At 45.4% G+C, this 21,694-nt stretch overlaps 1 protein-coding gene across 1 annotated transcript; it reads left to right on the top strand.

Annotated features, from left to right (window-relative positions):
• Window positions 1-3,395: 3,395 nt before the first annotated feature.
• LOC134208222 (leucine-rich melanocyte differentiation-associated protein) lies at window positions 3,396-21,221 on the top strand. The gene is made up of 4 exons (XM_062684263.1): window positions 3,396-4,357; window positions 17,558-17,788; window positions 18,120-18,259; window positions 20,800-21,221. Exons 1-4 carry the CDS (start codon window positions 4,307-4,309, stop codon window positions 21,140-21,142), a joined length of 765 nt encoding a protein of 254 aa, XP_062540247.1. The 5' UTR covers window positions 3,396-4,306; the 3' UTR covers window positions 21,143-21,221.
• The last annotated feature ends 473 nt before the right edge of the window (window positions 21,222-21,694 follow it).

Here is a 21,694-nt window from a genome sequence, read left to right as displayed (position 1 = left end):
TGATAATTCTTCAAAAAACCTGCACAAATGAAACAAATTTTTCTGGAGATTCTAAAAAAAAACTCTCCTACAATTAATTCTGACAATGAGCAATTTTCAAAGGAACCTCTAAAGGAATTACCGACATGCTTAAATTTCTTAAAGAATTTCTTTGGACATTCCTCCAAGAATTCCTTCGGAATTTTCTCCAGGGATTCCTTCAGAAAATCTTCCAGACGGAGATAAATTCCGAAATTCCTCAAGACTCTAAGAATTTTCTTCAGGTATTCCTTCAGAATTTCCTCCAGGACTACCTTCAGAAGTTACTTCAGGAAAACCAAGCAATTTCTTTGGGAATTGTTTATCAGAATAAATCAAAACCGTAATTTTTAGAGCAATTCTGGCTATTTAAGTACAAGGATGGTGAAGGAAATGTACAATTTGGTGAGTCACGTGCCCCATCGTCTTCCAGCTTCAGAAGCCAAGTTACCATTATTGCTTTCTGTAGCCAATAAGATCTTGGATGATCTAACATTTCACGCCAATACGAGTAAAAGTGACAGAGATAGAAGCAAACAAATCTGCTAAAGGTATAACATCTATTTAATTAATGCCTGATAGGTTGCCCTGGTCCGGCAGATGCAAACGATCTGCATACTGTGTTTTTTGTGTTAGACAATCATCGGCGTGAAATACGAAATTCGGCGGCGTCGAGCCAACCGGCGTATGGCGCGCCGCCGACACCTTGATCGGCGTCGGCGTACGTCAATAAGTGTCGGCGGCGGCGGCGTGGCGCGGCGGCGCACAGGTCTAATACGGAAGGGATTAACGACAGACATCGAAATATACAACAAGAGGAAGATATTCGTAATGGGGTAGACAAGGCAATGGGCAGACAATGATTACAGTCTTACATCAGCAACTTTCAAAAATTGGTGGACCAGGGACATGTACTCGAGATCAAGGCCCGACAACACTTCCCTTTGGTTGTTTGGTTGTTCTCCTCGGACCCGGAGATGTTCAGTTAGGGCAGATCTGGGGCCACGATGCTCCTCGTACGCCCACACGACATGATCGATGTCCTGATAATCCTCGCCGAAAACACTGAGATTTCCTCCCGAGAGCCGCACTCTGAAAAAATGTTCATTTAAAGTGTAGTGATGATTTAGACGACACATGGTTCTAATGAACAGCAGGGACTATGTCCAAGGGCTTGACGATCCCTCCCCAGGCCATCTGTGAGTTGTGGGGCTTGCCTAGTATGTGGTGGGGTTTGAGAGTGGGCCCTGTTAAACCTCTATAAAAAGCTGCATGTATCCGCAAGTAGGCCCCACCAAAGCGACCGTGTGCCGCTCAAAGCGCACAAGCCCAAGTCCTGGTGTTAGGTGGGACGCTAAACAGCCCTGACACGACGGCCCTCCGACGGGACAGGAGGTTTGCGCAGGCCCAATAAGCCGCCTGGAAAACCAATCATTACGAACAATATAAGAGATATTGCGACTCGATATAATCGCCAAAGACCTATAGGCGACGAATAAACGATCACGATTGGAAGCTTGGAACATGGAACTGCAAGTCGCTAGGTTTCGCAGGTTGCGACAGGATGATCTACGATGAATTACATCCCCGCAACTTCGACGTCGTGGCGCTGCAAGAGATTTGCTGGACAGGACAGAAAGTGTGGACACTTGTCTTAGTCCCCGGCGCGATTAGAACGAACAGGAGTGTTCGCCCGAAATCTTCACACAGTTTTGCACACCATCCACCGTTGCTTTGATCAGTCTGGTAAGCTTCCCAGGGGATCTGTTCTCGTCCATTATTTTCCATGGCTCTACGCGGTCTATACTGTCGTATGCCACCTTGAAATCAACGAACAGATGGTGCGTTGAGACCTGGTATTCACGGCATTTTTGAAGGATTTGCCGTACAGTGAAGATCTGGTCCGTTGTCGAGCGGCCATCAACGAAGCCGTCTTGATAATTTTCCACGAACTGGTGGACTTTCGTGCCTGTTGTTCAACATTGCGCTAGAAGGTGTCATGCGGAGAGCCGGGTGTAATAGCCGAGGTACGATTTTCAACAGATCCAGTCAATTTATTTGTTTCGCGGATGACATGGACATTGTCGGCCGAACATTTGCAAAGGTGGCAGAACTGTACACCTGCCTGAAACGTGAAGCAACAAAAGTTGGACTGGTGGTGAATGCGTCAAAGACAAAGTACATGCTTGTGGGCGGAACCAAGCGCGACAGGGCCCGCCTGGGAAGCAGTGTTACGATAGACGGGGATACCTTCGAGGTGGTCGAGGAATTCGTCTACCTCGGATCCTTGCTAACGGCTGACAACAACGTTAGTCGTGAAATACGAAGGCGCATCATCTGTGGAAGTCGGGCCTACTACGGGCTCCAGAAGAAACTGCGGTCGAAAAAGATTCGCCACCGCACCAAATGTGTCATGTACAAGACGCTCATAAGACCGGTTGTCCTCTATGGACATGAAACATGGACAATGCTCGAGGAGGACTTGCAAGGACTCGGAGTATTCGAGAGACGGGTGCTTTGGACCATCTTTGGCGGTGTGCAAGAAGATGGTGTGAACCATGAGCTCGCCCAACTCTACGGCGAACCCAGTATCCAGAAGGTAGCCAAAGCCGGAAGGGTACGATGGGCAGGACATATTGCAAGAATGCCGGACAGCAACCCTGCACAGATGGGGTTCGCTTCCTATCCGGTAGGCACGAGGCGGCGTGGAGCGCAGCGAGCAAGATGGGCAGACCAGGTGCAAAACGACTTGGCGAGCGTGGGGCGTATCCGAGGATGGAGAGATGCGGCCTCGAACCGTGTATTGTGGCGTCAAATTGTTGATTCAGTGTTATCTGTTTAGATGTAAACTAAATAAATCAAATGAATGAAATGCATCCATTGTACGAGATACATACTCGTGCAATGGCGGGCATAGAAAAGCCTTCAATTAATAACTGAGAAAATGGTAATAGAAAAGCAGGCCAAGTTCCAGTTGGAATGTAGAGCCATTGAAGACAAAGAAGAAGAAGAGAGGTCAAATTTTTTTAAAGGAATTTTTTTTTCGCGAAAGCTCAAATTTGTCGTTAAAAAAGTTCATATAGTAAATTTACTGATCATCCCTAATCGGTAAAGGAACGATATTAGCAAGTCAGAAACGGCGAGATCGATGCCTAGTCCTTTCTAGGAAAAGTTACTTTATATCAAGGATCTAAAGCCTTGAATTCGATTCATATTTTACCATCCTCAACCACGTGGTGATTGATGTGTGTTGTAAATCCATGTTTGTGTGTATTTATATTCTGATCTACCTGCGCTTCTTCAGTGCCACTGTAGCAATTACCGGTCCGCTCACAAGGAAACAAATATGTGGGAGTATCGTATTACAAGTGTGTTAATGGCAAACGGCTGGATACGAATCCCAACCAATAATGATTGGTAAAAGCTGGCAGGCTATGCCTCCGCTAATAATTGCTGTGGTATATCAACGTGTCTCCCCTGAATATCCAGTTCATCGCCGTTGCGTCGTATCGATACGAAAAGAAGCACTCCAAGTGACGAATCAAGCGTGGCCGAAACAAGCCAACTTCGATCGGTCGTGTTCCAAAGTGAAACGTGCGTTGATTGTTTTGTACAGAATCATAAATCAACGAATCACATTCTGTTTCAGTTTAGGCCTACTTTGACTGTCTGCTATCGCTGAGGAGTCAGTCCACTAATCAGTGCGGAAATGATTATTAAACTACGCGCTAATCTTCATTTCAGAAGAAGTTCTGAAAGTTTGCTGTAGCTCAACATAATTTAGTCCGAATCTTTCTTCTCAATGACGACGGCCGGTGGAACACGCAATGGAGTAACAAAACAACAGAAAATAAACTTCGCGGCTGATAAGGCAGTGTGTAAACGGGAGCCATAGGTGTGCAAATAGATCGAGCTTTCTATTTATTTGGATGGTTCTAAAATAAGTGTGGCTGTGTGAGACCTACCTATTGGGTAGAGATTTGTTATGAACCTCGTTCTCGTCACTCGTCAGTGCATCATCAGCTCTTTCGCTATGATGAGACGACGCTGTTCTGTGTACCTGTGATAAAGAGCCATTACTCACGCACGGAGATAAAGTTGAAGCGTCGACGCCAAAAGGCAGCAAATCAAGTCGTTTACGTGCCTCCAAAAACAGTGAGGAAAAGTGAAAACTTGAATGATTAGTTCATGTGTAGATGTTAGAAAAAGTGGTAAGATTAGTAGGCGGAAAAGTGGGTAACATTACCGAGTATTGTTAAACTAGTAGTCAACAGAACCAAGCATAACGATGGATGATATAAACTGGAATAAAATTATCTACATTGAAGATGAACAAAAGGTGAGCATACAAAGTAGGAAAAGTAAATATTTGGAGGAATGGGGTATTCAAGTTATTTAATGATAAGATTAAGGACATGCGAATTAATAAGTATTATTACTTGTAGACTTGTAGAGCAAATTTCTTATAGTTAATTCAAACTACTGGGGCCAGTCAGTGACCGTTTACTAATAATTATTGATTTAACTGACATGCTTGTTTTGTTTCTATTTTCTATTTCATACTCATGTACGATTGGATATTATTGAAAGTAATCAATTTTCATGGACATATTTCAATTCATGATGTCTAATTGGCTGTTTTCCTCCAAACTCCCCCAAAACTGTGATATTATGAACGGTTTGCAGCCGTTGTAAGTATATTTCTGATTGAATCACAATGAATAAAATATTTTTGGGTAATCCCGGTGTTATTTCACCTGGAGAGTATGGTTGTTTTAGTGGAATATGGGGTAGAACGGTCTTATTTATCTACATAAAAATGGATTTCTGTCTGTTGAATCCTTATAGATTTCGAAACCACTAAACCAATCAACGAGAAAATTTGTATGCGGTTTTTTTTGTGGGTGTAAAGTTTTTTATGGCGGGAGGTGTCTCATTCTCGTTTTTGAATGGGGGGCTTGACGGACTGAGTAGGGTCAGTTGCGCAGCAGAATAACGCGTTCGTGGGGAAAATTCGGTGACACGGAAATAACACACGCGAAACAAGAGAAATAGTAGTATAATAAAAGAAGAACTATATTTATTTAACGGTTTTCGGTACAGAGTTCAAACACGTCTTGACGCGATGACTTTCTGTCGGAATCATAAGTTTTGCTCTACACGAGGACACGTGTGGAGAGAATACGAGGGGTGCGTCGATGCGGAGCTAGGTGCATTGCCTTTCCACATTCCTCCTCAATGCACAGTAGCTTCCAGTTCACTACCGTAGGCCAAGAGCTTGACAGAACTGCATGTGCTTGGTTGGCCCTAACGGTTTGGTCATCACGTCGGCTGTCATACTTTCCGTCGGGCAAAACACAAGTTCGATGACCTTCTTGTTGCACAGCTGCTGGACAAACTTCTGGCGAGTATCGATGTGCTTCGATTTCCGGCTCGCCCTTTCGCATTTCACAAAGGACAAGCAGCCTTGATTGTCTTCGCGAATCACCGTCGGTTGCGCTTGAGGTTGGCTGAGATCGCTAAGCAGCCTCCGCAGCCAGACGGCCTCTTGGCACGCCTCGCTGAGGGCCATATACTCGGCCTCCATGGACGAGAGCGTAACACAGCCTTGCTTGCGGCTTGCCCATGAAATCGCTGAACCGCCGAAGAAGAACACCATACCCGATGTCGATTGCCGATCCGCCGGGTCACCGGCCCAGTCAGCGTCGCAGTATCCGCTCAAATGTTGATCTGGATCGCCACCAACAACGAGATAATAATCACTTGTCTGCTTCAGATAGCGCAGGGTTCGTTTTGCGGCCGTCCAATCCTGTTGTGTCGGACCACAAAACTTCCTGCCAAGAATAGCCGCTGCATTGGCAATATCCGGACGAGCTTCTTCTTCTTATTATTGGCATTACATCCCCACACTGGGACAGTGTCGCCTCGCAGCTTAGTGTTCATTAAGCACTTCCATAGTTATTAACTGCGAGGTTTCTATGCCAGGTTACCATTTTTGCATTTGTATATGATACTTTTATGCCCAGGGAACTTACTTACTTACTTATGGATCCTGTACACCTCCGGTGGTGCAAAGGGCCGACTTGAAAGATCTCCATCCTGAGCGATGCCCGGCTATCGCTTTAACCTGTTGCCAGGTTAGATTTCGGTCGACTTCTTTTATTTCTTTATTGAGGCTTCGCCGCCATGAGCCTCTGGGTCTGCCTCTGCTGCGATGTCCCGCTGGGTTCCAGTCTAATGCTTGCTTACAGATTTCGTTTCCGCCCCTACGTAGAGTGTGGCCGACCCAGCCCCACTTCCGATCCTGAATTTCTGTTGTTATCGGCCTCTGGTGACAACGACGATGGAGCTCGTTGTTTGAGATCCAGTTGTGAGGCCACCAGGCCCGAATTATATACCGCAGGCATCTGTTAATGAACACCTGCAGCCGTTGAGTGTTCTCCACTGATACACACCATGTTTCGCTAGCGTATAACAGCACAGATTTCACGTTAGAGTTGAAAATTCGTATTTTGGTGCGTTCTCTTATCTGCATGTTTTCCAGATATTTCTTAAACTCGCAAAGGCAGCCCTTGCTTTCTTGATCCGTGCGCCTATGTCGATCTTGGTACCGCCGTCTGACGCCATTTGGCTACCAAGATATTGGAAGCTTTCAACATTCTCCACTGGTTGCCCGGCTACTGTGAAACTGGAAGGAGTTACCGTGTTTACATCCAACGATTTGGTTTTGTTGACGTTGATGACTAAACCTGCCGAGGAGGAGCGATCGGCAAGGTCGTTGAGCTTACTCTGCATATCAGAGCGCCGTTGCGCGAGTAGTGCAACGTCATCCGCCAATTCGAAGTCGTTTAGGTGCTCCATGGTTTATAGGCTGCCATAACAGCCCGCGGTTTGGTTCACGGTCAATCGCATCTACCAGAATCTCATCGATTACGATGAGGAACAGTAACAGTGATAGAATACATCCTTGCCTCACACCAGCTACGACCCGGATAGGGTCGGACAGGACCCCATTGTGCAGCACTCTACACGAAAAGGCCTCGTACTGTGCTTCGATGAGGCCGATGATTTTCTCAGGAACCCCCTTGCGTCTCAGGGCGCCCCACATATTCTCGTGATTGAGACGGTCGAAAGCTTTTTCGTAGTCAATGAATACCAAGTAAAGGGACTCTTGGAATTCGTTGACCTGTTCCAAAATGATGCGGAGCGTGACAATATGGTCCACACAGGATCTTCCTCGCCAGTTATCGCATACAGTCAGGTCACCCTTTTTGGGCACCTTCACTAAGATACCTTGCATCCAGTCGACCGGGAAAATTGCGGTGTCCCAGATATTATGAAATAAACGATGCAGTAGTTGAGCGGATGTCATGGGGTCAGCTTTGAGCATCTCGGCTGATATGCGGTCGACCCCTGGGGCTTTATTCGATTTCATGCTTTGGATGGCTGTTTGAATCTCTAGCAGTGATGGAGCTTCGGTATTGACACGTGTTATACGTCGGATCCTAGGCAGATCATGCCGAGGTGGTGATGGCCTGGCTGGCACTTGAAAAAGTTGTTCGAAGTGCTCGAACCAGCGTTTCAGCTGGTCAGTTGGGTCGGTCAATAACTGATTATTCGCGTCTTTCACAGGCATCGTTGCATTCATCTTCGCCCCGCTTAAGCGTCGTGAGATATCGTAGAGGAGGCGAATGTCCCCGGTTGCTGCGGCTCTCTCTCCTTCGTCGGCCAGAGAGTCTGCCCACGCTCGCTTGTCCCGTCGACATGAGCGTTTTACTTCCTTCTCAAGAGCCGTGTATCGTTGGCGGGCTAAGACTTTGGATCCTCTGGTTTTCGATCGCTCTATCGCGGCTTTGGCTTCTCTTCGCTCCTCTATCTTCCTCCAGGTCTCATCGGTGATCCATTGTTTTCTCTGGGTGCGTAGTTCGCCCAGATTGTTCTCGCTGGTGGCGATGAAGGCATTCTTGATGGCGGTCCATTGGTCTTCCACGCTGCCACCTTCCGGAATATCTGCAGCACGCGTCTCCAGTTCTTCAACGAAGGACCGTTTCACCGTGGCATCTTCCAGTCGGCGTGTGTTGAATCGTCGTCCAACTCTTTCCTCCTGCCGACGAATCCGCGCAATGCGCAGGCGTATTTCGCCGATGAGGAGGTGATGATCAGACGCGATATCGGCACTACGTTTATTCCGTACATCAAGAAGGCTCCGTTTCCATTTTCGGCTGATGCAGATGTGGTCGATTTGATTTTCTGTAAAGCCGTCACGGAAGACCCACGTGACCTTGTGAACCGGTCGATGAGGGAAGAGCGATCCCCCGATCACCATGTCGTTATTACCACAAAATTCTGCGAACAGCTCTCCGTTTTCGCTCATTTCTCCGAGACCATGGCGTCCCATAATGCGCTCATGGTTCGAGTTGTCGGATCCGATCTTCGCATTGAAGTCGCCAAAACAGATCTTGATATCACCCTTCGGAATTCTATCTACGACGGCATTGAGTTGACTGTAGAAGTTCTCTTTGTCTTGCAGATCGGCAGCATCGGTTGGCGCATAACATTGGAGTATAGTAAGGTTTCGGACCCGTGTTCTAAATCTGGCAACGATTATCCTTTCACTTATAGGTTCCCACTTCATAAGCGCAGAGTGTGCCTGAGCGCTTAGTAGGAAGCCAACTCCGCGATGCCGGGGAGCGTGTTCACCTCGTAAACCAGAGTATAGCAGAACTTGTCCCGACGGCGTTATGTGTTCTCCAAAGTTTGGCCAACGGACTTCACTCAGTCCCAGGATCTCAAGCTTCATGCGGCGTGCCTCATTGGCAAGTTGTGCCAATTTACCCTGCTGGGCTAGGGTTAAAACGTTCCATGTTCCTATTCGTGTCCGTTGTTTCGCGCTAAGAGTCGTCGCCGTAAAATCAGTCCGTATTCTTTCATTATCGGATTCTCGAACAAATTGATGTTTCGGGAACAGTAGGTTGTTGGCCCAAGGTTCCCTATCCACCGGGATGGGGCTGCCATCTTAGGTATAGCTTCCGGGGAATAGCATTTCATACTCAGCCGCTGGATGCCAGAACAGACGCTGTTGGAGCCGCACCTCCTTGGTGGACAGACGCTCGATCAGTCGGGTCAAATTTGTTTAAAGTCCCACCCAACACCAGGACTAGGCTAGTGCGCTTTGAGCGGCACACAGTCGCTTTGATAGGGCCTGCTTGGGGACACATGCAGCTTTTTATAGAAGTTCAACAGAGCCCACTGTCGAACCCCACCACATCCTAGGCAGACCCCATAGTACGCACCCTCTCACTCTAGCTGATGTCAGAAGGACAACAGTGCCCAGGCTGCACTACCAACTAAGTACGCAACCCTTAGCTGGCGGTCAATTGTCATCGGAAGACCCGTGGAAGCGTGAGTATTGGAACTTGTGAGGACCAGAGCTATGTTAGGCGCCCCTTCCCGGATGTCAACTCACCATTTCGCAGCCCAATGTTAAATATCTTGGCTGTGCATATGCACAGCATATGTTTCGAAATGGACAAATTGATATGAAATTTGCGAAAAAGAATCCACGTGTCTTGGAGGGACTCGAACCCTCAACCTCCTACTCTCGAGATAGGCGTGATAACCCCTACATGCCCAGGGAAGTCGAGACAATTTCCAATCCGAAAATTGCCTAGACCGGCACCGGGAATCGAACCCAGCCACTATCAGCATGGTCTTGCTTTGTAGCCGCGCGTCTTACCGCACGGCTAAGGAGGACGAGCTGCTACTGCCAGATACAACAGGCCTCCTACAAGACTCCGGTATTGGGTGGCATCCTCCATAACTTCGCTGTTTTCTTCACATTTCAGGTAGCCTGGATCCATTGGCGACCTTGCCCCTTTTGCGTCTTCCATTCCGTGACTTTTGATGAGCTTCTTGATGTACGATTTCAAACGAATCTTAAACGCTCCTTCCTCCCGTTTCACCTCCAATCCAATCGAACTCCACCTTCAAGCTTTCGAACATTTTCTCGATTTTCCTCTCCGAGGCCGACGCAATGAACAGGTCATCTACATAGACCAGCAGATACGCTTCGCTATCACCACCCCTGGCGTAAAGGCAGGGATCAGCTGCCGACGCCTTAAATCCGAGTTTCACAAGAACTTCATTCAACCGTCGGTTCCAGCACCTAGTGGATTGCCAGAGGCCATATATGCTTCGTCTCATCCTGCACACCAACTGCTTCAGACTTTTCTTTTCGAGCCCTGGGGGCTGCCTCATAAATATTTCCTCGTTGAGAGAACCGTGGAGATAGGCAGCTTTCACATCGAAATGGTAAACATGGAATTCACTTTTTTTTTTGTTAAATATCTTGGCTGTGCATATGCACAGCATATATTTCGAAATGGACAAATTCCGGAGACGAGCCAGCCTCGGACTGAAAGTCTCCTTAATAAAGATACAAAAAAAAAAAGGAAATGGACAAATTGATATGAAATTTGCGAAAAAGGATCCACGTGTCTTGGAGGGACTCGAACCCTCAACCTCCTACTCTCGAGATAGGCGTGATAACCCCTACACAACAAAACCACTTAAAGGTCTCGTTTGCGGAAAAGCCATCAGAATCCGAGTACCAACCTCCACCGCGGTTAGCTCTTTTTTGCAAATTGAATATCTTTCGGATGCTTGATTTGTCCAATCTCCACATGTGCTTTACTTTGTATATCCACAGTCAAGCGAGTGCACATTGTTTATTAAACGAGAGGATCGCACTCCATGCCCCCCCGCAACGGACTGGGCGGGATGGTATAGAATGCGAATCAATCGCACTCTGCTGTGCCAAAGGCTTGCTTAGCTAAAGCATTTGATGAGTTTGATTGCCTTACGTAAAAAATGGAATTCACTGTTCGCAGCAACTGTGAGGAATGTACGTAGTGATACATGACTTGAAACTGGCGCGTACACGTCACTGAAGTCAACTCCTTCACGCTGCGTGTAGCCCTGAGCTACTATTCTGGCCTTGTGCTTCACCGGTTCCCCCCTCTCGTTGTACGTTGTTTGAAGACTCACTTGGATCCCACAACCTTCTTTCCTTCTGGCAGGGTTGCCAACTCCCAAGTTCCATTGCGTTTGTGGAATTCGATCTCCTCCTCCATGGCGCTACGCCTGTGTGCATTCCTCATGGCTTCTCCATAATCGTTGGGTTCCTCGAATGCACAGGACGCTTTTTCAATTACACTTTCTAGCACGTAGTCGCGAAGCCTCAGCGGTTGCACGCCACGGGTGGAGCGTATTGACCGCCGAACAACTTCCTGATCTTCGCCGACTGACTCGGCATCTTCGTACAAATCTTCGCAATCAGACCCGTCTTTCAGTGGATCCTGGTCCTCTAACGACTCGTCCTTCCGCAAAACACTTTCACGCTCATTCTGCTTAGGAACACTTCGCCGAGATTTGAATTGGCCTGCTTCATTCATCGGAATTTCGACACTCGACGATCCGTTCCCCAACTCCAAAAATCGAGCGTCCCTGCTGACGGTTATCAAGTCTGTCTCTCGATCCAGGAACCGGTATCCCTTATGTTCCATGGAGTACCCGACGAACACAAATTTGCGCGCCTTGCTGTCCATCTTGGCGCGCTTTACTGCCGGAACGTGCACGTACGCTTCACTGCCAAACACGCGCAGGTGTGACAGATCTGGTTTTCGCCCCCACCACAGCTCGTAGGGCGTTTTTCCGATCGATCTCGACAGCAGCCGATTCTGGAGATAAGTGGCTGCCAACACTGCTTCTCCCCAGTAGCGCTTCTCTAAACCGGCGTCGATTAGCAAACAAGTGGCCATCTCGGTGATCGTTCTATTCTTTCGCTCGGCCACGCCGTTTTGCTGAGGGGAATAAGGAGTCGTGAACTGCGCTTTAATGCCCTCTTCAAGGTAAAACTTCCGCATCCCCTTGTTATCAAATTCTCCTCCTCCATCCGAGCGCACCACGGCGGGTTTGCGGCCGAATGTATTCTCCACCCAACGAACATAATCCCTCATATTAGCCGCAGCCTCGGATTTGTGCTTGAGCAGGTACGTCACGGTAAAGCGACTGTAGTCGTCCACAACGTGCATAACGTAGCGGTTCCCACTCGGAGTCTCGTTTTTCATGGGACCGCAGAGGTCCGTATGCACGATGTCTAATATGCGTGTGGATTTTGACGACCTCCGGAAACGGCGCCCGTGCCGACTTCCCCTCCAAACATGTTTCACAAATAAGTTTCATCCCACAGTCGCTTACCTTTATTCCGTCGACCATACCTTCCCTCAACATCCGTTCGGTGGCAGCCCAGTCGCGATGACCGAGCCGACGATGCCACTGGTGTTGGCAGTTCTCTCGGTGCTGACTATCGGTTGCCTTCATTGCTGCACCAGCTGCACGGAGGTGATACATTCCTCCGCAGCGAGCTCCAGTACCAACCGAGTCGACGATCTTGCAGTCTTCTTTGCCGAATTACACATTCATGTTCTTTTGCGCTAGCTTACTGACCGACACGAGGCTAGTCGCAAGACCCGGCACGTATTTAACGTCACTCATATCGATCCGAACGATATTTTCGTCTTCGTCGAGCCCGTAAAGCACTCCGCGGCCTTCACCGAGTATTTGCGTTTTCTGTCCGTCGGCCATCATAATCCAGCCACCTGCGAACTCGTTCAGTTCAGAAAAGAACGCTCTGTCACCCGTCATATGGGCGCTAGCCCCACTGTCGATTAGCCACGAACGAGAATCCCCATCGACCGTAAACGCGACGTGCTTGACTTCACAGTTAGCCGTTTTGGCTTTTCTGGCTTCTTCTTTTCGGCCTCTCGACCCACTGTCTTCGTTCTTCAGATACTCTTTGTATTTCCGACAGTTCCGCCGGAGATGTCCGGGCATCTTGCAAAAGTGGCACTTGCGCATTTCCTTCTTCACTTCCGTGCGCATTGCTTTTTCCTGCTTCGAACCACTCGCACCCGCATCGCGTTCTAAACGGCGACCGTACTCATCCGAGAGTTTCGCTTTCACTACATCCAGCGTGATTTCATTGTCGGGACGACTCTCCAGAGCCGATACCAAACTGTCAAACGAACTTGCGTGTCTTTATCGAGCGACATTCCCGCGGCCTCCAAATGGTCGAATAACTCGTCCACTTCCAGCAAATGCTGCTCTAGGTTTCCGCCTTCACTCAAGTTAATCGCGCACAGTTTCTTGAGCAGCGAAACGCGTACCGACCGTGACGTTTTCTCGTGGTAAGTACGAAGGCGCGACGAAAGCATCCCGAGCATGCGCGCACTTCCTAACGAGAGGCAACTGGCTGTCCTCGAGTAGCAACACAATCGTGGCCTTCGCCTTGCGGTCTGCATTTTCCCAATCTTCATCGCGATCATCTTAGTCAGGCACATTCTCTGATCCGGAAAGCTTCGGAACGACAAATCTGGCGTCAGACATTTCGACAACACTTGCGGATCACTTTTCCGATTAGTGAGAATGAAAACAAAAAACACACCGAGGTTAGTTTGCTCGGGTGGTCTCTTCACTTTTCATCGAGCACAATGTGCTCGGCTGTACACTGTACACTAGGGAACGAACGAACGAAAACGAATTACTGCTTTCCCTCTTCAAGCGGCGTCTGGGCGCTCGCTCAGCAGGAACACTTCTTCTTCTTCTTTCCTCCTCCTGGAGGAGTAATCACTCGCACTTTTCTCTTCTATTTCTTCCTTCCTTTTCGTTAGTTTACCCTCGCAGCAGAATAACGTGTTCGTGGGAAAAATTCGGTGACACGGAAATAACACACGCGAAACAAGAGAAATAGTAGTACAGGGCTCCCATACAAATGAAACAGATTTCTGCATAAAGGCTGGTTTACAGTTCGGAAAACGTGTCCCGGGATTTGGTCTCCCATGTAATTTAAATGGGAGCGGGATTTGCGTTTTCCGTGACAGGAGCAGAAATCTACACGAAAAAATATTTTCCTGAAGTGTAAACCCAATCGCGGGAAAAGTGTACGGTTAAATCCCAAAAATCCCATGTGTAGAGATGCAAATCCCGCGGGGAAACAATTCCGTTTATGGAAAGAATTTAGTGAAGACGAAGTGGATAGTAAAAAGTGAGAAATGTGAGAAGTGTGAAGAGAAAACTAAGGAATGGTAAGCGAGAAATGAAAAAATGAGTAAATAGGCAATGAGCAATGAGCAGTGAGAATAAGAAGTAAGAAGCGACAATTAGAAGTGAGAGTTGAGTAGTGAGAAATGAGTAGTGAGAATGAGGCGCGAGAAGTGAAGAGTACGAAATGAGTTATAAAGAGTGAGAAAAAAAAGTGAAAAGTGACTAATGAGAAGTGATAAGGGAAGAATGATAAGTGAAAAAATAGCTGTGAGAAGTAGAAGAACGGAATTGTTTCCCCGCGGGATTTGCATCTCTACACATGGGATTTTTAACCGTACACTTTTCCCGCGATTGGGTTTACACTTCAGGAAAATATTTCTTCGTGTAGACTTCTGCTCCTGTCACGGAAAACGCAAATCCCGCTCCCATTTAAATTACATGGGAGACCAAATCCTGGGACACGTTTTCCGAACTGTAAACCAGCCTTTATGCAGAAATCTTTTTCATTTGTATGGGAGCCCTGTGGAAAGGCAATGCACCTAGCTCCGCATCGACGCACCCCTCGGATTCTCTCCACACTTGTCCTCGTGTAGAGCAAAACTTATCATTCCGACCGAAAGTCATCGCGTCAAGACATGATAAATAAATATAGTTCTGCTTTTATTATACTACTATTTCTCTTGTTTCGCGTGTGTTATTTCCGTGTCACCGAATTTTTCCCACGAACACGTTATTCTGCTGCGCAACGGACCCTACTCAGTCCGTCAGGTTTTGGTCCCAGAGGCAGTGGCGAAAAAGTCGGTACGCGAGTGAGTTTCTTTGGGAATTCTTCCGGATGCTTCTTCGGGAGATCCCCCGGATGCTCCTCCGGGAATTCCTCTGGAAGTTCCCCATGGAATTCCTCCGGAAATTCTTCCTGGAATTCCTACAAAAGTTTCTCTGAAAAGTTCCAGAGGAAATCCCGAAGAAACTACCAGAGAAACTCCCGGAGGAATTTCCAGAGGAATTCCTAGAGGAATTTCCAGAGGAATTTCTAGAGGAACTTCCAGAGAAATTCCCGGAGGAACTTCCGGAGGAGTTGAATTCCTGGAGGAACTTCCGGAGGAGTTGAATTTCTGGAGGAACTTCCGGAGGAGTAGAATTTTTGGAGGAACTTCCGGAGGAGTTGAATTCCTGGAGGAACTTCCGGAGGAGTTGAATTTCTGGATGAACTTCCGGAGGAGTTGAATTCTTGGAGGAATTCCTGGATGAACTTCCGGAGGAATTCCTGGCGGAACTTCCGGAGGAATTCCTGGCGGAACTTCCGGAGGAATTCCTGGCAGAACTTCCGGAGGAATTCCTGGCGGAACTTCCGGAGGAATTCCTGGAGGAACTTCCGGAGGAATTCCTGGAGGAACTTCCGGAGGAATTCCTGGAGGAACTTCCGGAGGAATTCCTGGAGGAACTTCCGGAGGAATTCCTGGAGGAACTTCCGGAGGAATTCCTGGAGGAACTTCCGGAGGAATTCCTGGAGGAACTTCCGTAGGAATTCCTGGAGGAATTTCGGAGGAAATCCTGGAGGAACTCCGTAGGAATTCCTGGAGGAACTTCCGGAAGAATTCCTAGAGGAACTTCCGGAGGAATTCCTGGAGGAACTTCCGGAGGAATTCCTGGAGGAACTTCCGGAGGAATTCCTGGAGGAACTTCCGGAGGAATTCCTGGAGGAACTTCCGGAGGAATTCCTGGAGGAACTTCCGGAGGAATTCCTGGAGGAACTTCCGGAGGAATTCCTGGAGGAACTTCCGGAGGAATTCCTGGAGGAACATCCGGAGGAAACTTCCGGAGGAATTCCTGGAGGAACTTCTAGAGGAATTCCTGGAGGAACTTCTGGAGGAATTCCTGGTGGAACCTCCGAAGGAATTCCTGGAGGAACTTCAGAAGGAACTCCTGGAGGAACTTCCGATGGAATTCCTGGAAGAACTTCCGATGGAATTCCTGGAGGAACTTCCGATGGAGTTCCTGGAGTAACTTCCGGAGGAATTCCTGGAGGAACTTCCGGAGGAATTCCTGGAGGAACTTCCGGAGGAATTCCTGGAGGAACTTCCGGAGGAATTCCTGGAGGAACTTCCGGAGGAATTCCTGGAGGAACTTCCGGAGGAATTCCTGGAGGAACTTCCGAAGGAATTCTTGGAGGAACTTCCGAAGGAATTCCTGGAGGAACCTCCGAAGGAGTTCCTGGAATAACTTCCGAAGGAATTCCTGGAGAAGCTTCTGAAAGAATTCCTGGAGGAACTTCGGAAGGAATTCCTGGAGGAACTTCTGAAAGAATTCCTGAAGGAGGTTTTGAAAGAATTCCTGGAGGAAGTTCAGGAAGAATTCCTGTAGGAATTTTCGAAGACAATTCCTGGAGGAACTTCCGAAGGAATTGCTGGAGGAACTTCCGAACGAATCCCTGGAGGAACTTCCGAAGGAATTCCTGGAGGAACTTACTTTATTTTTCTTCTTAGTCTTATCTATCTTATTTGTCTTATTTGTTTGATTTGTCTTATTTATCTTATTTGCCTTATTTGTCTTATTTGTCATATTTGTCTTATTAGTCTTTTTTGTCTTATTTGTCTTATTTATCTTATTTGTCTTATTTTTCTTACTTACACCAGCACCACTGTTATTACCCAAATACTTTCCAAAGCTTGTGTGGAAACCTTGTACAGAAATCCTCCCACGATATTTTCTAATGTTGTTCTAGAAACGGCTCATGTTTCCATTTTCCAAAACCAGCTGGAGTTTGTTTATTTTGATTTCCTCATTGCGTGATTGGTCGGCGCTGCTGCTGTTCTCTCGCCAAACCACTGCATGAGTGATAAATTTCTTCCCCATTGTTGCCAATTCCTTTTGTTCTCCGTTTACGGGAAATTCTCAAGCAATTGTAAACTGCATAATGATGAAATAATTTTGGCGACACTGACAGCGTCATTCTGGCGGGCTGAATTGGGCAATTTTCTCTCTCAGAGAATGCTACCACGTGCTTTTTTAACGGAAAACCCTTCCCTCAGACCTTAATGTACAAATTTCGGAAATTCATTCTACTAAGTCAATAACGGCACCTGCCACGTTTATACGGTCATCAAGGAAAGGAAGGATTATTAGTTCGACTCTCGTTGTTACTAGAGACTGCGTATACCTCTGCATCTCCACGATCGTCTCAGGCCGCTCAAAGCGTACAATGCTAAGTCCTGGTGTTAGGTGGGACGCTAAACAGACCTGCACAGGCCCAATAAGTCGCCTTTAAAAACAACCATTACGAACGACATAGAAGATAATACGACTCGATACAATCGGCATCGACCTAGGCGACGAATAAAGGATCACGATTGGAAGCTAGAAACATGGAACTAAGACATAATTGACCAAACCCATATTTAGGCCCATCTCTGAACATTACTATCTTTCTTTGCAGCTCATTTACTTCGACCAGAAAACGTACAAACTACCAGAAGCCATCCTGAACCTCTACTCGGACCGAGTTCGTCACCTGGATCTAAGTTACAATAAATTGTCCTCGTTCGAATCGCTGGAACTATTCACCAAACTCGAAGAATTAGTTCTGGATAACAATTACCTCACCGATGATATCATATTTCCGGCACAGCTGGATCGAATCAAACTGCTGTCGTTGAACAACAATAAGGTAACATACTAAAACATTCAGATCACCTTTAACATATTTTCCCTACATATAAAATCCCGTGTCCCACTCGTCTTCCAATTCACAACCTGGTTGATATCTAATCAACGGTGTTATTGAAAGAGTGACCTTTCAGGCTATCGGAAACCGGTGCATGGTGTTTAATAAATTTCTTCGCTTGTGCATATTTCTTTTCTTTCCCTTCTGTCCTGATAAAAGATGCATTGCGCCACGCGCCCGGCCTGATCTCCACCGCATAATGCATTTCGATCGCAGTTTCAGCAATGGCTTCGATGAAGCAACAACTCTAAATCACGAATCTTTGTGCTTGCAGTTTTCGAATTTGGATCTGCTGCTGACGAAGCTGTCTCTCTGCTTCCCGAATCTGGAGTATCTGAGCCTGCTGGGGAACCCCGCCTGTCCGTGCCATTTCCTAAACCTCAAGTATTCCGAGTACGACTATCTCAAATACAGGTGAGTGGGATGAAGATTATGTTTAATGTTCTACTAATAATGCGAATTCGGGTTTCTTATCCTTTCTGATGGACCCAAGAAGCAAATTTCTTCATAAAATCTAGGCATATACAGATTCTGAAAGGTTCTAATACAAAGAATGGAAGCTTTTCATACAAACGTATTTGGCCAATACATAATTGTGAGAATTTAATACAATGGTTGTATTAGAATCTTCAAAATACGTAAGAAAAGTGTACCGGTTTTGGTCACCTTTGTACCTAATTTGGCCAACCCTGAAAAATGCATATTTTCCTAAAACTATCGATCAGTTTCAAAAGCGAAAAAGCATAAGGGATATAATATATAATATATTATCTCTTGTTATCACGCACAAAAATGTATTGTAAAAACAACAATATTCTGGTTCGAATTCAACAATAAATATTGTTAACTGAGGGCTAATAATATTTATCTTTTGAAACAATCAAGAATATTGTTGTTTCTACAATCGGAAACTTTTCATGACGTTAGCAACATTATTGTAGATTCAACAATATTATTGTTGAAATAATCGTCACTCCGATCTTATTTCAATGACACATATGGGATTGATTCAACAATATAATATTGTTGAAGTAAAAATGATGTTTTCAGATAAATGTGATTATTATTATTTTGATCAAATAAAATTAAAACATAACCAAATGTTGAGTCACAAATTTATTCATCTTTATTAATGACACAGTTTAGGCGAAATAATTGTTCCTCCAGAAAGACGAAAGTGTTGAGAATCCGCTTTGTCTATACGTCTTTTTTGTTAGCACGTTCGTAATAAAACGGCTCTTCAATTTTTTTAAACTGATTTCAAGAATTCTGTAACAAATAGTATAATGTATTTAAAAATTCAGAAAATTGTATTGTTTTACCTGTGGTTAACATTTATTTCACTATTCCAATCTAATAACACAGATTAAATACTTCTTGTTTAAGTCAATTTCACATGAGGTATTTTTTTCCTTTTTTAAAAACAGTACACATGAAAAATTACACGCTGCTTCGTAATCCAGCAAATTCAGAACAAAACAAAATATTGTTTAACTTATAATAATATTGTTAAATCAATCGAAGAATATTGTAGTTTCAACAATCAAATCTATTTGAAGCAATAATAGACATATTATTGAATTCAACAATATACGTTTTTGGTTCAACCTTACGAAATTATGCTGCGTAGCTAATAAAATCCTCAAAAATTGCTCTATTTTCGAAGTTATGCAAAAAATTGGCTAAATTGGGAACATGACCAAAACTGGTACATTTACCCTATATGCCAAAAGTTTATTCAGATGGTTGGGTGTGTATGGTTGCTTTGCTTGTTGTCACATCATACGTTGTGAAATGTGATTGTTTTTTTGATGAACGATTTGTCTTAAGCTCAAAACATAAAAAAAATCTGTAAGTATGATGCAGAAAGTAGCCTTTAATAAAACTAAAAAACTATAAAATGTTCTATAATTTGATAAAAACATTTTTTATGAATCTCTTAAAGAGTAATCCAGTAATCTCCTGGATTTATGGTGGTTTTATAAAAGTCATGTAGGATAAATAATGGTTTTCCGTTATAGAAGACTGTTGTTACAAGGTTCGAAAAGGCGAGAAATTCGTAATTCTTGAAGCAGCTCGGTTTATTTTCAGCTCAAACTGGAAGTTCAATTGTAAATTAGTTCACTTGATAATAACAGTTCAATTATACGTACAATTAATACTTTTCTAGTTGCACTATCGAACCTCAAATGCAACAACCTGTCAATAGTGCGTGGGTGTCTTGACGCAATCAGCTCTATTATAGAAAAAAAAAACAGTATACTATTTGTTCTAATAATCCACTACAACTGCTTACTTACTGGATCCTACAGAATTCACCAAGCAACTATAATAATCCGCAAATAATATAATAGTTAATAGCTACACTCCACGTTGTTTAACTATGCTTTCCTAGCCTTTAGTAAACAAAGTTGTTTCCCAATACTTCCCTTTCCTCCTGTCATTATTCTATCTGTTCTTTGGTCGCTAGATTCGCAATCAATGTCATTGGAATCTAGTGGTGCCAACAGAAGACCGTTATAAAATCAAAAATGTTACTTGTTGTAAAGAGATTCTCTACATAAAACCAGCAAAAATTCAGGAGATTACTGAAGGATTATAACAGTACTGACTCTTCGAGCATCCACGTTTTATGCCGTATAATGGGTCATTGATAAAATTTTAGCTCATACAAAGCAAAACGTACACTTATACATATATTGGGGAGTAATAATTTTTGTTTTCAATCAGGGAAGATCCATTAATTACGTAACGCAAAAATTGGGCATTTTCAACCCCCCCTCCTCCCTATGTCACACTTTTTGTATGAAACGTCTGAAAATTTTGTATGGATCGTCACCCTTTTTCCTACTCTCCCTCCCCCTCAAAGCGTTACGTAATTTGTGCACGCTCCCTAATTTACAAAATATAATTGTTGGAAAGAAAACTTACCAAAGAATTTTCCTTCCCTCCAGATTGTATATCATCCGTTACCTGCCGTGTCTCCGGATCTTGGACGCCCAACGGGTCAAGAAGATGGAGCGCGACTTTGTGCGCAGCCAGCAGAGCCAGGAGTACGACGAGGAAGAGAGCAGCGGCAGCAGTGGAAGCAGCCGCAAAGGCAACGCATTGCGCCATTGGTACGCGAGCCTAAGCACGGCGCTGGGGGTGCGTCCGAAGGAACCACCCGTCTACCATCCACTGCCGGAGAGCCTACGCGAAGCCGGCGACCATCGGGGGGCCTACGGGAAGTGCCGCTATCGCTACATTGGGGCACAGTCCGAGGGCAATCGGTTCATACTCAACACGGATTTATGAGTACATATGTAAAGTAATTGTATTTGTAGGAATATCGATTTTTACACAGATGATTAAAAATAATAATTATAGAAAAATAGTTTTACGAACGTTCTGATTATTGTTTTTTTACGACTTATAAAACCTAATGCATACTGCGCATAATGGAACGTACACACTGTCAAGCAGTTTGACCAACATTGACTCCATCTCTCGTTTATTCAAACATCCATCAAGTTTTACCAACAGCGGCACAAACAATCAATTTATTCGACCAACGATATCACAAACGAACGACCGAAGCGCCAACTTGAGCACCAACCACCAAAAAAACATATGGGGGTTTGTGCAACTTCACTACAAATGCTCAAACATGTTCGGCGAACCTTGACTCCACCCCCGACAACTCAAACCAAAATCAAACCGTTTTAATTTTTTCCAACCGAGCCGCCAACTGTCAAATGGTTGTTCGAAACAACTTCACACACGTTCAAACAAAGCAGCAACCGAAGCGTTTTCTTGGGGGCGGAGTCAATGTTCGTCAAACTGCTTGACTGGTGTGTACGTTGCATA

Source organism: Armigeres subalbatus, chromosome 1 (assembly GCF_024139115.2).
Source record: "Armigeres subalbatus isolate Guangzhou_Male chromosome 1, GZ_Asu_2, whole genome shotgun sequence".
Lineage (NCBI taxonomy): Eukaryota > Metazoa > Arthropoda > Insecta > Diptera > Culicidae > Armigeres > Armigeres subalbatus.
The sequence above is the reverse complement of the archived record's forward strand: the minus strand, read 5'-3'. Positions and strand labels throughout refer to the sequence as shown.